The 17,106-nt window shown below is 47.0% G+C and overlaps 1 protein-coding gene across 1 annotated transcript; it reads right to left on the minus strand.

Annotated features, from left to right (window-relative positions):
• Positions 1-5,059: 5,059 nt before the first annotated feature.
• On the minus strand, positions 5,060-9,624 carry SHISA3 (shisa family member 3). Its single transcript, XM_044224031.1, has 2 exons — positions 9,348-9,624; positions 5,060-6,630 (listed from the first exon to the last, which is right to left on the minus strand). Exons 1-2 carry the CDS (start codon positions 9,622-9,624, stop codon positions 6,191-6,193), a joined length of 717 nt encoding a protein of 238 aa, XP_044079966.1. The 3' UTR covers positions 5,060-6,190.
• Between the last annotated feature and the right edge of the window lie 7,482 nt (positions 9,625-17,106).

Genomic DNA, 17,106 nt, shown 5'->3' on the forward strand with positions numbered 1-17,106 from the left:
TCAGGTCATGATCTCAGGGTCCTGGGATCGAGTCCCGCATCGGGCTCTCTGCTCAGCAGGGGCCTGTTTCCCTTCCTCTCTCTCTGCCTGCCTCTCTGCCTACTGTGGTCTCTCTCTGTCAAATAAATGAATAAAATCTTAAAAAAAAAAAAAAAAGAATCTTTTGTCAGCCTCATTGTAATGGTAACTAAAGTTTAATTGCACCTTTGCAATAGCCATATACATATCGAAATGTGTCAACAGTTTGTTCCCTTAACAGTTGAATACATCTTTAAATTCTTGTTTTCCCTGAACATATACCAAAGAAGTTTTTTAGGTTATGCAGAGGTCAGTTGATCCCAACCCAATGAAATGAATCAAATTCCTAATTGTAATTGTATATACTTTCAGGAACCTTTTCGTTTATCTCATTTTAGAAAATTGCTTATGGATTTAAGTCGATCTGGCAAATTCTCCACTACATGATGTAACTAATAATAATAACAGGAATAAGTAAATAGGTGGAGAAAATAAAAGGGACCAATCTACCCATTTGGACAATTAAAAGTGTTGGCTTAAAATGAATAATCATTCTAAGGCAAATTTATTAAATACGTTTTTTTTTAAGATTTTATTTATTTATTTGACAGACAGAGATCATAAGTAGGCAGAGAGGCAGGCAAAGAGAGAGGAGGAAGCAGGCTCCCCGCTGAGCAGGACCCTGGGATCCCAGGACCCTGGGATCATGACCTGAGCTGAAGGCAGAGGCTTAACCCACTGAGCCACCCAGGTGCCCCTAAATACGTTTTTCTAAAGCAGATAATAAATGTACAGGTCATGAATACCCCTTGGGGTGGGAGAGCTCTCTACTCCTGGCAACAAGGGGAAGTTGGCCGGGTATCAAAGGGGGCCATGGATTTTCATGGACTCATTCCATCAAACCATGGGCCATTTTCCCTGTTTCCCGCATTCCAATATCAACAGTTACTTCTGCCCTCCCCGGGTACTTAGCCTTTTGTTTCTGTTCTAGGGTAGATGATCTGCTTTCTATTATTTATTCTTAACTTACGACACAGCTCCCTCTCCACGAGAATCTGAGTGATTGGAGACAGTGACTCTAACTTATTTCTCAAGACAACCCTAAGCAATAAGGTGCCATTAATATCTCCATTTTACAAATGAGGAAACTAAGACACAGTGAAGGTAAGAAAGTGGCCCAGAGTCACTCAGCTTATAATAAGCGACAGAGCCAGAAAACTAAACCAGAGGCTATGACTCCGAAATCCTGCTAGGTCACTTGCGCTCCTGAGTTTCTCATGTGCAAAGGGGAAAACATTAGTCATCTAATATTTCTATTCAGACTTTATATTATTCTGCATTTCATATTGTAGCACAAACTCTCCTGACTGTTACAATCCCCTCTATCCATAGGATATGTACAATATTAGTCACTTTTTCCCCAGAAGATTTTCTGAAAAGTAGCTTGGCTGGTTTTTTCCTGAGAAAATTAGGCCTTCTAGAAATTCTAGAAATTACATTTGGGGGGAGAGGTACGGGGGGAGCGAGCATATAGTAAGTTATATGTCATAAAGAATGTAGAATTTCAAAACAGCCTGCCGGGGTTTGAATCTTGCTATTAGTGTCTGGCCTTGGGCACAGCATTTAACCTTTCTGCCTTGACTTCTTCATCTGCAAAACAGGCGGGATGACAACCTACTTCAGGCTTGTGGAGATTAAATGTTACGATTTATAAAGCCACACAGGGTCCTCAGTAAATGGCAGCTGTCTTTTGCATAAGTACCTTTCAAAGTGTAGAACTTCTGTTCTTCAAAATAATTGTGATTTTAGGATAGTAGGACTCAAATTCTTTGCAAAAGTCATAAAGCATTAATCAGCCAAATTTCTGCCCATATTTTGGTGTCTTGGCAAGCTGCGGCAAGCCTCTCTTTGGAAATTTCAGGTGATTTGACATGACCCTTGCTCTCTAAACTTTCTAAAATGGAGATGTGATCAAGTTGCTTTCCCTCTCGGAAGCCTTCAAGGTGCTTCCTTGCATTTGATGTATTCCCACCACCATGGTTTTCAAGATCTCGGAGACGGACCCTGCCCATCTCTCCACCCTCACTATTTTGAATTCTTTGTCTAGTTTCCAGATTGTTCCTTGTTTATTTATGCTGGTGGGTGCATCTGGACCATTACACCCATTCTTTATTTTGCTTAATACGGTCTTCCCCTCATTCCCAGCACTGGTCTCTTCCTCATCTACACCATCTTTCTCACTCACATCCCATTCATCCGGAGGCTCGGGTCCAATTTCGGGTCCAACACAACCCTGCAGATGAGTGATGTGTTACAGGGCAGCCCTTATGTCCCCTGTCATTGCACTTACCAGAAGGAATTCTAAGAGTTGGTCCGCAGGTTCATTTTCCCCTACAGGACTGAGCTCCTGGAAAGCAGGAAAGATACTGCACTTCTCTCACAAAGCATCTGTAACCCCCTCATCACTGGGACTGGAAGCCATGTCGGAGACCATGGACATAGAGGCTTTTTGAAACAGACCTGCATTTTGTTCATCTTCATACTCCCAACCCCTAGCACGTTGCCTCCTTAGGTGGTGTTTAATAAATGCTTGCCGAGAGGACAGTTTCTGGCAATCAGCAGGATGACCTAATTACCCCGGGTTTGTAAGTATTACGAACTACACATCTTCACAGAGACGTCCAAAGACATGCGCTCTAAGTCAACAAGTGGGTGGGGCTACGATTTGATTCCGTGTCACTGAGTGCCATGTTACAAGGAGGACACAACATCTCCCTAATTTTGAACAACTTATTGCCCGCTAACTCGACTGCTTGGAGCACCTGGCTAAGGAAGGGGGGTTGCAGATATGAACATTCTGAATTCCTTAGCATTATTTTGCCTAATGGAACCGCTTCCCAAAGGGATGGCAAATAAAAGTACGGGCACTAGAGAAATCTGACCAACAAGATGGTTTTCAGTGGAAGCAGCTCTGCCCTCTAGAGGACACTGTGAAACGGTGTGCGCCCATCTATGGCACCACAGTGGCTGGGCTAGGAGGCTGATGTGCCGTGGGTATTCAGTGGTTGGGACTCAGTTTTAAAAGGAATCCGACAATGCATAGGATGGTCCACCCAACAAAGGCTTGATGGCCATCACCATGACTTTGAAACTGTCCACCTTTCCTTCAGGTGGAAAACACCTAATCCCATTTACATATAAAGTATCTTTTGCAATGCTTAATATGCATGGAATCTTCCAGATTTATAACTACTGTGAAAACTAAAAGGAGATCAAACCTTACTTTGTTTGGGGGAAAAATCACATTAATGGCCGCCATGCAATTAGGATGGTTGGGCTGCCAGTCTAGCAAACCTGTATCGGTCTGGGTTTGGAGCTGTCACATCTCGGTGATTCTGCTTAGAGGTTCAAATCTGAGACCTTTATTAGGTCTATTGGAGCTGTGACATTTTGAAATAAATTATTTTCCTTTTCTTTCTCCTTTCTATTTACCATTAAGCTATTGCATTGATTTTTTAAAATCATATCTGTAGGAGGTAATATTACCCATAAATTTCATTTAAGACTAAAGGGATGGCACAAAGTATTTGTTCTAAGGAGATCTCACTGAGCCCAACAGAGTTGACAATCACTGCTGTAGAGAGAGGAACTAGGCTTCGTGCTTTACTACACACTGGATTTCATGCACAGAAAGGTCAAAACCTCAAGGCAGGTGTCCCCTCGCTGTTGGCATCTAGTTTTGCACACGGCTCCAGTACTGACAAGCTATGAGGCCTTGGGCAAGTTACTTCATTCCTCCAAGTCTGTAAGATAGGAATTGAAACACCTCCCTGTTTGCAGTTGTTTGGGAGAGAAAATGAGTCAGTGCATGTAAATATTTACAGTAGTTTTGGACGCCTGCGTGATGCAGTCAGTTAAGCGTCCAATTCTTGTTTTCAGCTCAGGTCATGATCTCAGGGTCTTGAGATGGAGCTCCGCACTCAGCCCCACAGAGTCTGCTTAAGACTCTCCCTCTCCCTCTGTCCCTCCCCACCATGTTCTCTCATTCTCTAAAACAAATAAATAGATCTTTAAAAATATGTATTTAGAATAGTATTTGGCTTGTAAGAGTCCAGTAGAGATTAACCTTAAAAATATCAAAGGAGAAGTACATAACAAACACGACTAAAACCAGTCTAATGACATGGGAGCGTGCTTCGAGAAAGCTCAGAAATGTGTATCCTTCTCCTGTGAAGCTTTCCTCTTGCCCTTCTCTCCTCTCTCCCTCCCTTTCTTGGTTTCATCGCTTACTTATCTTGGTGAGTGTGGGCTATCTGAAGTCACTGTTTTAGCCATCGGGGAAAACAGGACTTGAAGTCAGAGCTCCTCTGCCATCAGACTGGCAAAGGCGCAGTTATCTTCAGACTTGCTCCTCAGCTAGAATGCAAAGTGACAAGGACACATGACCAGTCTCCTTCGATCAGAATTCTACCTCTAAGTAGCCTTATTTTAAAAAGACTATTGAGGGACGCCTGGCTGGCTCAGTTGGTAGAGCATGTGACTCTTAATCTCGGGGTCCTGACTTCAAGCCCCACATTGGGATTTGGAGCTTACTTAAAATACAAATTAAATAAATAAATGTAGGTTGTATTTAAAAAACAAAATGAAAATGAAAAGAGCTCTTGAGGGTGACAGGTGGTAGCACAAATTACTTTAAACCTGGGTTCCCAAACAATACCCACAGGGGCCAGGTATGTTACAAAATTGAGGCAACTGGGGCAGATTGGGGAGACCAGGCAGGAGGCTGGTGAATGGCAAGCTCCTGGTCTAAAAAGGGCCAGCCTGACCCCAGGGCAGCCCAGGAACCTCTGTGCCCCATCTTCTGAATGTCCCAAGAAGCCAGAAATCCAGACTCTTAGTAGAAATGTTCCAATGTTTAAATCTATAAAATTTCAATTCCCTCCCTGCTTTTCACAAACCTTGATACAGAAAAAAGCTTCTGAATGAAATTCAAAACCAGTATTGGATTTTTTTTTTAAATTTCAAAATATGAAGTGCTAAGTAAATACATTTCCTTTTATTGAATAGCAGAGAGTATCATTAAGAAGATAAAATGAAGCACTTTGATCTAAAATTTCAAATGGGTTTCACAAAAACATAAAGTATTTTATTTAGTCTAACCCAGCAGGATATATGCCCAAACGGGTCATCATCAGACATGGAATTCAGCGGCACTTAAGATACACAACTTTAGGTGATTGTGACCAACAGCTGGGCTCTGAACTCCACAGTTATTAACATAAAAAATTTCAGTGTGACTACTAAATAATTAGTACCGTCAATGTGGTAAATACATTAAGTTACAAATCTTTACATTTGTACATAACTCATTTTACAAATAAAGGTTTTAAGACTCAACTGTCCAACTTTCATTTAAACACTAAATGTTGCTGAACAAAAAGTCTGCAATAAATATTCCCTCAGGTGGGTGGGGGAAATGCTTTTACATAAGATCTGTGTTACAATGAATTTCCTGGTAAATATTTAAAACTTTAAACTCCTTGTGCGATTATGGAAATCTTGTATTCCGAAAAAAAAAAAGCTTATATTTTAAACAAAATTTAGTTATTAATTTAAAAAGTAACTTTTCTCACAATGCTAATGTTATTCATGGTTAGGTTGATCCCCGAATCATAAATAGGTTGTTCAACTGTCCCCTCAGGTTGCTGATTTGTTAATTTTTTTTTTTAAAAGAACTTTCAATAATTACCATCAGGTGTTTTTCTTTGCTTGTTGATGTATAGATGTGTATTATGACTCACTAAACAACTTAGGTTGAAAAAAAGAACACATAGGGCTTTTCTAAACAGTATAGCTGAGCTGTCCAGTAACACATCTTCAGCCAATTTGCAACTTTAAAGTCGAGCAGTTCCCTATTTTGAATAAAAGTAGCGCAAACTGAAACGTAATAATCACCATGATTTGCAAGCCAGAAAGCAATTCTGTAACACACCCATCCTGTGATCGGAGCCGGGAAGCGTAGGACTAGGAAGGCGCTGTATTTTCCTAGCACATTCCTCCGGTGCATTGCTGGGTTCAAGGGAAATTCCCCCAGAAGACCTTGTGGCCATGGTGACAACCCTCCACCTGTCTTCCCGGTTGTCCTGCTGGCTGGATTTATCTCTGTGGCTTGTCAGCTGGAACTGAAGTCCGGACAGCTCTTCCCGGGCAGCGGGGGCTCCTGCTGGAGCGGGTAGGTGAAGTATTGGGGTGACACCAGGAAACCGGACGGCTGCGTCAGGTGGATTGGGTGGCCTGTGGTGTAAGGGGGCGGCGGTGACGGCACCAGGCAGCCTGGCTCTGCTCTGGCAAAGGAGAATCTGCGGATAGAGCCCCCCGTGGAGCTAGAGCTGGTGGCCGTGCTGGACTGCCTGGAAGGTGCCCTGAGGCTTGTGGAGGTCAAGATCATGGGCAGGGTCTCTGTCTGGTAGCTGCGGAGGGAGAAGCGGATTGGCTGCTGTGAGGGCTCCTTGGGTCTCAAGCAGGTGCAGCAATAAACAGCCACCAGGGAGCCCAGGATGATGAAGGCGATGAAGATGGAGCCAACGATGAGGAAGGGAACGTAGACGGGCTCTAAAAGGTAAAAGCAGACAGACACAGGTGTTTGGACAAGAGTCTCCCAGACTCCAGGCAGCTCATGGGTGGGAGGTAAGCGGCTCGGTGTGGCCGCCCTTGTCAGCCCAGGCTCTCGAGCTTGTTACTGGTAATCTCTGAAGTGGGGAGTGAGATGGCAGAATGTTCTCGCTCCTAGCGGGGAGGAAGCAAGCTGATACTGGAGCCTCTGTTAGCAATTAGCCGTTACATTGCACATCTGGAAATCAGAAGGAACAGAATCTACCCTCCCATTCAAGCGCTGGAGGGAGGGGAAGGGTGAGTTGTTTGGTTACCAGGACTCTGGGTTTAAATCCAGGTTTTTGGTAGTTTTATCACAGTGGGGCTCTTAGGGCGCTGACCCATCTCTGAGGCTGCAAATTCTTCTCCCTTCCAAGAATCTCCAATCTAAGCAAAGAACTGAGCCTGTAAGTGAGACCCCCATTATGAAACTAAGGAAAGAATGGTGTAAAGAAATCTGTAGTTGGCTCCCATTAACTGTGTCTGTGATTGCATGGGGAATTGTATCATCTCTGGATACTTCTTCCCAGAAAGGATTTGGGATGCCCACTCCGGCTGCCACACCTCTGCCCCTCACCTCCGCCCCCCCCCCCCAACCTCTGGGAAGGTCAGGCCGAACCTTAGATCATGAGACAGTTCTTAGTGTTGGTGGCTTTCTGAAAGAGCACCCCTCAGAGCAGATCCATTTCCTTCTCTCTGTGCAAGGCAGACATCAAATTTCCCACCCCTGAGCCCCAACTCCCTGGGGACACTCCCGGTGTCTCCCCTGTCTGATAGAGCCACCTCTGGATGCAACCTCCAGGGCTGAAGCAAAAGAAAGAAAACCTGCACTGACAAAGGCCTTACTGTGTGTGTGCCTGACTCTGTCTTATGAATTATCTTAATCAAGTCCGTGGAGACTCTTGTAAGGAGGACATGGTAAGCTCTGTTTTCCAGATGTGGAAACATGCTTGGTTTTGACCCTCCCAAAGACACACGAGCAGTGACTGACAGGTGACCATCAACCCGGAGGTTCTGTGGGTTCTTAGGCCTAAGCTCTTCCGTCTCCCATCCCCTCCGCCATGTTTAGTAGGCCAGGGGAAAGCCACTGACTAACCACTTAGTTGGCCGGCGGCCCGGTGCTAAGCATTCAGACACTCACTCAATCCACAATCCAACTCCTCTGAGAATATGCCCATGTGAGAGTTGAAAGGAGGCCCAGAACAGTTAAGTAACTTGCCCAAGTTACACAGCTGGCAAGGGGCAGAGCCACAAGCCAAGGTTCCTGAGTTCGGTGGATCCCACCTCAGTGAGTGCAGAGATGGCCCCCTTTCCTGCTGCCCCCCCCCCCCGCAACAAAGAGGATCCCGGGAGGCTCAGGAAGGTATCCCCACTGCAGACTGTGCGTTGACACACTCCACAGAGCAACCGTGTCCCCGAGGATGAGTGGAGTAAGCCAAGGGGAAGTCAGTATCATTTTTTTAACAGGCGAGGGCCGCTTCGCGTTCCCTGCCTTCCCCGAGCATGTTTTCTCCAGAAACCACTTCTCCAACCCACCAGATTGGGAGTTTTGACGCTCAAATGCCCAGAGAAAAGAATGGAGCTCTAAGGCAGAGCAAGCTCCCCTTTCCTCTGGGTTATTACTCTCTTGGCGGGTGGCGCTGGGGGCAGAGGGGGTCTCTGGGCACCATTAATTCTCTTTCCTGGGGACCTTCTCTTCACCGCTCTAGACCTCCGCTGTGGAGTTCTGGGGTGTCACCCGCTCTTAGCTCCGCCTGTTCCCCTGGTTTCCCGGCCATAAAAACCATCGCCTCAAGCGCTAACGGGTTTCCCTGACGTTCCCATTCGGGTGGAAAGCTTTTTTTCTTCTCTTCTATTTCTTTTCTCTTTCCTTTTTTTTTTCTTTTCTTTCTTTCTTTCTTTTTCTTTCTTTCTTTCTTTCTTTCTAAGGTGTAAAGTTCCTCCGCTGGGGTCATGATTTACCCCGCTCTGAAGTGAGCGGAAATTTGACCCATGTTTTCCGACCTGAGAATAGGGGGCGGGCAGCCCCTGCGACCCTGGTTTCTAAATCGCCACCTCGAGGACCTGGGCATTTCTGAAAGGCGTGACAATAGGGGGTGGGCCAGAGAGGGTAATTCGATGCAAACAAATGAAAGGAAGTCGGGAGAACGAGGCAGAGGCTTAGGAACGCTACCAAAGATCCACCAAAAAGGGGGGAAGGGGTGAACGTGGATCAGGTTCGTTGGCCCCGTGGGGCTGCGGATGCGCTCCCCACGAGTTGCGGTCTCTGGCCGCCGGCAATCCCGAAACTCCTGGAGTGACCGGGGTTCGCAGTGGGGTGTCCCCACCGCCCGGGGAAAAACCGCAACCCGACCTGGCGCTGTCCCCGTAGCTCTTCCCCTCACCTCCCGCGCTCCCGGGAGCTCCAGCTGTCTCGCCCAGTGCCACCGGGTGCAAGCCCTGCGGTCCTCGCTGTCCCTTGCAAACTTTCCTGGGGCCGACCCGCGGAGACCGCGTGCGGAGGGAATCGGGACTGCAAAGGAATTAGGGCGCCTGACCCGAAACGCGACCACCCGCTCCGCCTCGATGCCCCCACCTGGCCGCACCGCGGGTGCGCGGAGCCAGGACCGCCTGGAGCGCACGCGGGCTGACACGCACGGGCCGCGGGCGTCCGGCGGGGGCCAAGGGCCGGCACTTACGCGCGGTGATGCCGGGGTGCTCCAGCTCGCCGCGGTCGTTGGTGCAGCTTCCCTGCTCCAGCCTGGCGTCGGCCGCGGCGCAGCAGTAGCGCAGCGCGCAGGAGCCGCAGCAGATGGTGGCGTCCAGCGTGTCGAAGTCTTCCGGGCACTGGAAGCCCTCGTGGTAGTTGCCCTGCACGTCCACCCAGCCGTGGCAGTATTCTCCCGACTGCTGAGCACCCGCCGGGCTCCAGCGCAGCCAGCCCAGGAGGAGCCAGAGCGCCAGCAGCGCCCCCATCGCCGCTGGGCGCCCGGGGCGGCCGGGAGGGGACGCAGCGGGAGAGCGAAGGGCTGGGAGGCAGCGGTGCCGCCTCTCCCGGGGCGCGGCTCGGGCGGCTGGCCCCCCGGCGGCCGAGGGCCCCCCCTTGGCGCGGGCTAGCGGGGGCCGGGGAGGCGGCAGCGGCTGCGCCGCGGGCTCGGCAGGCCGGGGGTCTGCATGGTGCGCGGGGGCGAGAGGGCGGGGGCCCGCGGGAGGCTCCGGCGGAGGCTGCTGCTGGGGCTGCTACTGCCGCCCTTTGCGGGTCTCATACTGCCGCGGGCGCGAAGGGCGCGCCGAACCCTCGGCCGCCTCCCACTTCACTCCTCAAGGGAGCCATCGCGTCCCGGGCTGGCGACCCCCGCGCCGGCCCAGCGCCCCTCCTCGTGGCCGTCGCCGGGTCCCTAGTGGAGCTCGAAGGAGGAAGAATTTGAGATCCCCGCGTGCAGGCGCCCAGGACCCGCGGCCCCTCCACCCCCGCCCCTGTCTGTCACCGGAACAGGAGTCGGCCTGGCCGCGGCCAAGTACAAACGGCCTCGGGGCTGCTGACAGCTCTGCCTGCAAGGCGTCCTTTAAAAAGGAAGAGGGAGGGGGAGACAGCGAGGGTTAAGAAAGAGTCCGCCCTCCTGGGTCGCGTCGCTGGAGCTAATCACCGCGGGCGCCGTGCGAGCTGCGGGCCCCCGAGGCTCTCGGGTTCGCGCGCCCCCCTCCGCCATCCCGGGACACCCCCTCCACCCCCAACCCCCGCCCACCACGCTCGCTCTCCCAGGACTGGACTCCAGACCTGCGGGGAGCAAGCCCTCCCCCTACACACCGTGACCCCCGCACCGCCCAGGGATCCCCGCCGAGCGAGGGCGAGGGCTGCCGAATTTCTGCGGCCATCCCCGCGCGAGGGCGCGCGGGGATGGGGGGAAGAGAGGCGCCAGTACTTGGCCTGGATGTAATAAAAAGGGGGCGCGACGACCGAGGTCTGTCGGATCTTGTGTCGCCTGTTGCACAATTCCGGACTCGATCCTGGGACACCTGTTCTAAAGGTTCAGAACTATGATTTTAAGGGGCCGGCAACCTTTGCACGTAGTTTTCCACCTGAAAGTTTCCACTTCTAGGAGGAATGGCACGTTTTCGCTGACAGACACACACAGGCGCTCCGCGCCCCCCCCCCGGCCCCCCAACCTTCGGGCTGCCGGGTGAGGAATCGCCGGTCACCTCCACCAGCCGGGGGCAGCTCGAAAACCCTCAAAGAGCACGACTTCGTTCACGCCCACAAAGGAAATAAAAGAACAAAATTAATGATAATTGAGCCGATCTGAACTTCTGTTCGGGCAAAGAAACACATTTATTTAAATGATGTGTCCCCTGTGTGCTATTTTCAGGGGCACTGCTCCTTTATCGGCGTAAGTGCCTTCTGAAACCGGTGTTATGTGAAACCCAGGCTAAACTCGGGCATTTATTTTTACTGCATCCTGAACTTCCTCTCATCGTTTACTGGTGTGTGTGTGAATATGTTCCCCGTATCTCAACCTATTTGTCAAACACTCTGAATGCCCGTGTCACTGATTTAGATGTTGGCAAGTTGAGTGAAACAAAAGAGACAAAAGTTTGCTGTGCACCAGCAATAAAAAGTGTGCGATCAAAAGCATTTACCACACCCGCAGCTTCCCCATGGTCCCCGGTCGGTTCAGAGTTTTGTTTTGTTTTGTTTTTTTAAACTCTGAATAAAACGGTTTCTCTTTTTAAATCTGAAATAAAGTGTATTCCAAGCAAAGAATTACTTCTGACTTCTTCTTTTAAATATTGGGATTAGCATTTAGTTATGAAAACGTAAAAATAATGCTCAACATTTCAAATGGCAAGTAATATTTAGATTTCTTGTCTAAATATTTAGCGTTCTTATTCTCTTAGAAATAGATATTGCTAGGGACAATAATAAGCTATTAAGTAAAACCAAAGTATGTTCTGGCTTTTATCTACAAACAAACAATGGTACAGTTTTTCTTAACTTAAGCATACGGAAAAAATGTTTTTGCAAAAAATTTCTTGGGTTCTATGTTTTTATTTGTAAAAAAAAATGTTCTTGCCAGACTTAAATTTTTTTTAAGTTGTTTTTAAGGAGTGTTGTTTGGATTGAATATATCCTGAGCAATTAAGGGAAAAGGTCATTTCCAACCACAGCAAAAGTGAGCTCTAGTGATCATAATAAGATGATAAAACTACAAAGCCATGTTTACTGCTAATAACTTTCCCAGTACCACACCTCTTTATATTATTTTTTGTTAAATTTAAAGGAATTCCATTTCATCACAACTGCAAAAAGTTCTGCACCAGCAACATTTGCTAGTCCCCCAAGGGTCAAGTTTCTCTCATTATCCAGCTGTTCTTTGATAGCATTAATATTTTAAGGAGTGATTTGTTGGCGCTTACCTCCCATTAATTACATTCTCCATGCCACAGTGGGATTCTTTTCTTTAAGACACCAACTATAATTAATTCCTCCATCAAAGCCCCTGTCTACTTGACTTATTTAGAGGGCATTTTACTCGAATCTAGTTGGATCTTACCAGTGGAAAATAACTAAACCTTCGAATTACTTGATACTCCGTAGATCCAATGTGTGTGGACATTAGAGCAATTGTGTGCCATGCTTTCTTATCCAGGTGCTTTCTTATCCAGGTGATCCAGGTGCCTTTAAACCATTACAACAATCAGCTCAGGGGGCATGCCCACAGGGTTGGTGGGGGGCAGTGTTTGGTTCTTTGTCATAGGAGAGCTCCTTGAACTTAAACTGACAAATTCTAACAGCAAAAGTGATGTCCTTAGAATGCTCTTTGTGAATAGGAATGTGTATTTCTTTTTAGGTTTATAAACATCCAAATTTTTCTGTTATTTTGTTATTACTTTAATAGTAAAGGAAGATTAAAAAGCTCTCAGAGACCCCCCGCAAAGACTCTAGGGGAAGACATGGAGGTAGAAAATAAAATCTCTACCATCTGGAGTATTATGTGGAGGTTTTGGAAATTCTATATTTTTCCTTATCTCAGTAACACAAATTCCATATTTTGGTGAATAACACAGTCATAAGGGATCATTTCCTCAGTCTACATTCTCTTGTGGCCCTGCCTCCAGGAAATTCTATAGGAAATGAGTTAAATGATATGATGTCTGGGATTTGCTTTAATAAACACCAGCAAAAGAGAAAGAAAGAGTGAAGGAGGGAGGGAGAGAAAGGGGGTGCGGGTAGAGAGGGAGGAAAGAAGGAAGGAAGGAAGAAAGGCAGGAAGGGAGGGAGGGGGAAGGGAGGAAGGAGAGAAAAGAGGGTACAGGAGAAATGGAAAGTGGAAGATGGAATGGAAGCAACTGGAACATAATTAGTAATATGTTAATCATTGTAGCTGTGCAGTACTTGTGCAATCAAAATGCAATTTTTTTCCATTTTTATGTATGAAGAAAAACTACACACACAAGGTTTTTTTTAATTTTTAATTTTTAATTGATAAGAAGAGATCACAACATGAAACTGCCATGGGACCATATTTTTAAACTTTGTTGGTTCCTTCTCCTTGTTTTATAGTCTGGAGCAGAGTGAAAGATTTGAGAAAAGTAAAAGCAGAGAAATAAAGAAAAAGAAGGCAAAATGAATGCATCGGAAAGGACTAGAATCAAAATGTAGTGAGAAAAGGAGGAGAAAGGGCAAAGGAATATAGAAGTGAAAATAAATGAATGAATGGATAAATAAATAAATAAATAATAAGGACAATTCACTTTGGCTTTGGAAGTCCCCTCTAGATCTTTTGCATTGATCTGGAAATAAAATAGAAAACAGCAACTTTCTCAATCCCACACCACCCCCAAGTTCCTTTCTGGAGTGATTTCTTATCACTAACCTTCCTTTAATAACTTTGTCCAAGACTTAATGGAATTTTCTTCCTTGAATCACTCACTATAAATCTCTTATTCCAGGACCCTGTGAACCTGAGTTATTGGAAAGGTATTTTTCCTCAAATTCGCTTTGGCACATACTCACTGCTGGAGAACAGCAAGGTGCCCAGAAACGTACTCCCAGCCCCCAGCAGCCCAGTGCCCGCCCCCCCCACGCCCTTCCACCTGCCCCGTGCATTAGCTGGCCTCAGAGTCTTCATTTATGAAGAAGGCGTTAGACATAGTGCCCCTCGAGTAGTATTTCTTAAACCATAAGGCCCATAGAAATCACCTAGGGACCTTGTGAAAATGCGAGTTTTGATTCTCAAGGTCTGCGAAGGGGCCAGAGATTCGGTGTTTCCAACAAGCTCCCAGGAAATGCCAAAGCTGCTGGTCTGAGGACCATCCTCTGCGCCCCTCTGGTCCTCCTCTACCCTTGCCGCCATCCACAGGGGAAGGAATGAATAGAGCCAAAGGGACCCAAGTGAAGTCCATTTCCTCACTTTCTATCCCATTCTCTGGGCCTTGAGATACCAGAAGTCCCTCCTCAAATAGACTCAAGCTTTTACTCCAGAAGCCTATCCTGGTCAGAAGGGATTCCAGGACCAGGTGGTTACAAACTTGTAAACCAGGCGAAGATATCCTAACCCTTACACATGAGGGCCCCTGTGGTGCAAGATGGATCCCCAGATGGGAAGGGGCGGGGCATTGCTGGCGGGCTGCCTCCTGTCGGTCTTTGACCCAGTCCAACCTGTTAGGACGGGCTGTTGCCTAGCAGGTCTTAGGGGCTCAGTAAACTGTCCAGAGGGAATAAGTGAGTGATTGAATAAATGACAAAAGGAATGTTTTCCCTTGATGATTTCATAGCCTCTACCACACCTCACTGTAGTTCTGTGATAGAGCATGTGTCTTCCGCATTCGTTTGATCTCCTTTTCCGTGGTTATATCCTGGAACCTCGCAGAGCACCTGGTGCATGGTGAGCGCTCAGTAAATGTTGAGTAAATAACAGTAAACAATAGGTGACTGGTTGAGAACTTGTGACAACTGACTGACATCTCAGTACTAGATAGAGCTTCAGCTAGCGAGTATCTGGGAGTGAACAGCCGGGGACACTGCAGGCCAGGGCAGATTTGTCAGAGTCAACCTCTGTAATTTAAATAAAAATCCAGCTCATCAAGAACTGTCCCGGGATGGGGCGCCTGGGTGGCTCAGTGGGTTAAAGCCTCTGCCTTCTGCTCAGGTCATGATCCCAGCGTCCTGGAATCAAGCCCCGCATTGGCTTCTCTGCTTAGCCGGGAGCCTGCTTCCTCCTCTTTCTGCCTACTTGTGATCTCTGTCAAACAAATAAATAAAATCTTAAAAAATAATAATAAAAGAAAAAAAGAACTGTCCAGGGTGTTGGGACAGCAGACAGCAGCCCGCAGCCGTCCTCCATGGAGACAGACAGTGGGGACGCTAGTCCAAGAGAGGAGAGCTATTATGCGGAGAAAATCGGTCAGCTCGGTAGAAAGAATATTCTAGTTGTGAGTCAGACGAGTCTGGGTTTCTGAGTGTGCCGTGCCTCTTTCTGATCACATGGCCTTGAGCATGGTCCTTTCTTTGGCTTACTGAATCTCAGCTTCCATGTCTCTAAAATGAGGGGAACGGAGAGAGTAGCCCGTCCCTTGAAAGATTATCCTAAGAATTCATAATAGAACACATCGCAGTCTGAAGCTCGAGGCTTCAGAAGCAGTAGGTATTACCCACGACCAGCTGGTTTGAATCTGTAGCTAAATAATCATGGCAAGTTTCCTGCTCACCAGAATGGGCCTGTGCCCTGATTAATCTGAGTGGATTATTTACAGCGCTCCGTCCTTCATTCTCTTATTCATTCAATGTGCCCATTCATAACCACTGGCAATTGAATATTGATTATTCACTTTCAGAGTTGCTCTCCTGAGACGTGCCCCAAAACTAGGAGCGGGAGGGGATAACGGTGGGTGTCAGACAATCCCAGTGGAGGGACGGGCCCCGCTGGACAGACTTTATTTGAGCTGGATTTCTACACAGTCCAGTCCCAAGCACAGGTGGGCATTTAATAAGTATCCGATTAGTCTGTGATTCCATATTATGTCAGTAGAGATGTAATTTATTAACCTGGGCTCCTGGCATCCTTCCAGTGTATGTATAATAGAATGACATTTTTTCATGCAGAGATATAAATTAAATTAATTGGCATCCGCATTTAATTGAAACTTCCTCGACAGTGCATGGATTCTCCCCAACGCCACCTCTTTCTCAGCAAGGGGCATTTCCTTCAGAGTGCTTGCAGACTAAAGAGAAGCCAGCCCCAATTCCTGGGGCTCCCCAAGGAGCGGGCTTTCAGCAGCGTTGAGAGCAGGAGGGAAAGTGAGTCGGCCCTGGAAACATGGAAAGTTGCTACACCCTGGCCACGAGCTCTTTTGGTGGGGGAAAGGATTTTAGAAGATAAAGAAACACAGACTGTTTCTGTCTTATTTCTGTCTTCTTACTTCTCACCTTCACCAGCCACACAGAATGTTTTGAAAAGTTTTAAGTTACCCTTAAAGTCTGTAAATCACATGGAATTCTTTGGAAAGCCGTAATATAGTTGCAGTCAAAGTAACATTTTATTTTGATTTTTCTCCTTTTCATATAACCTGTATCTGGTTAGCTCTGCTGGTGACATGAAGGGCCGAGCAGGCAACGGTCCTAATTTCCACGCCGTGGGTCAAGTGAGTTTCCTCTGTCTCAGGAATACAAAATGCACACCTGACCTTGGCTTGCAAACACCTGCTATGAGTTATTTGAGGTCATCAGCCTGAGCTCTTGGTTCTAACAGATACAGTCAAATATGCAGCTTGGAAAATGAGCTCAGTGTTATACACTCCTACAGCAAATGGGCCAACGGTGTTATCTTTGTAAATATCGGTGCCTAATACCTAGCATTCACGTGCCCCTCCTTCTATCCTCAAAACTGATTTTATCCAGCCATTCGTTCTGTACAATCACTTTATTTTCTACTTCTTTAGCATACTTACTGTCATGAAGGATAAGAAGAATATTCACCTTTAGCATTTTTCTTTGGCATCTCCACTTGAATAGGGCTCGAAATGCACACCCCGTTTGCAGCTGTCTGCATGGCTGGTCCAATTTAGTATATAAAAAATTCGGAGTCAGTAACCCTTTAGTCTAGGTGCCATTATGACTATTTGGAACTTACCTGTTTGGCAACCTTAGCTCTCTTGAAGACAGGAAATGCAGATAACAATCTTCCTTACCTATATGTGCCCTCCCCCCACACACCCTCTTCCTAAGAAGGCATCCTACGTCACAAAGTCTGGTACTACATGTGGCTTAGGGATAAGAGCGCTTCATGAACGACATGGATGGAACTAGAGGATATTATGTGAAGCGAAATAAGTCAGTCCGAGAAAGACAGATACCACATGATTTCACTCATATGTGGAATTTAAGGAAGAAAACAGATGAACACAGGGGAAGGGAAGGAAACATAAAATAAAATGAAAATTGAGAGGAAGACAAACTAT

Source organism: Neovison vison, chromosome 11, assembly GCF_020171115.1.
Source record: "Neovison vison isolate M4711 chromosome 11, ASM_NN_V1, whole genome shotgun sequence".
NCBI lineage: Eukaryota > Metazoa > Chordata > Mammalia > Carnivora > Mustelidae > Neogale > Neogale vison.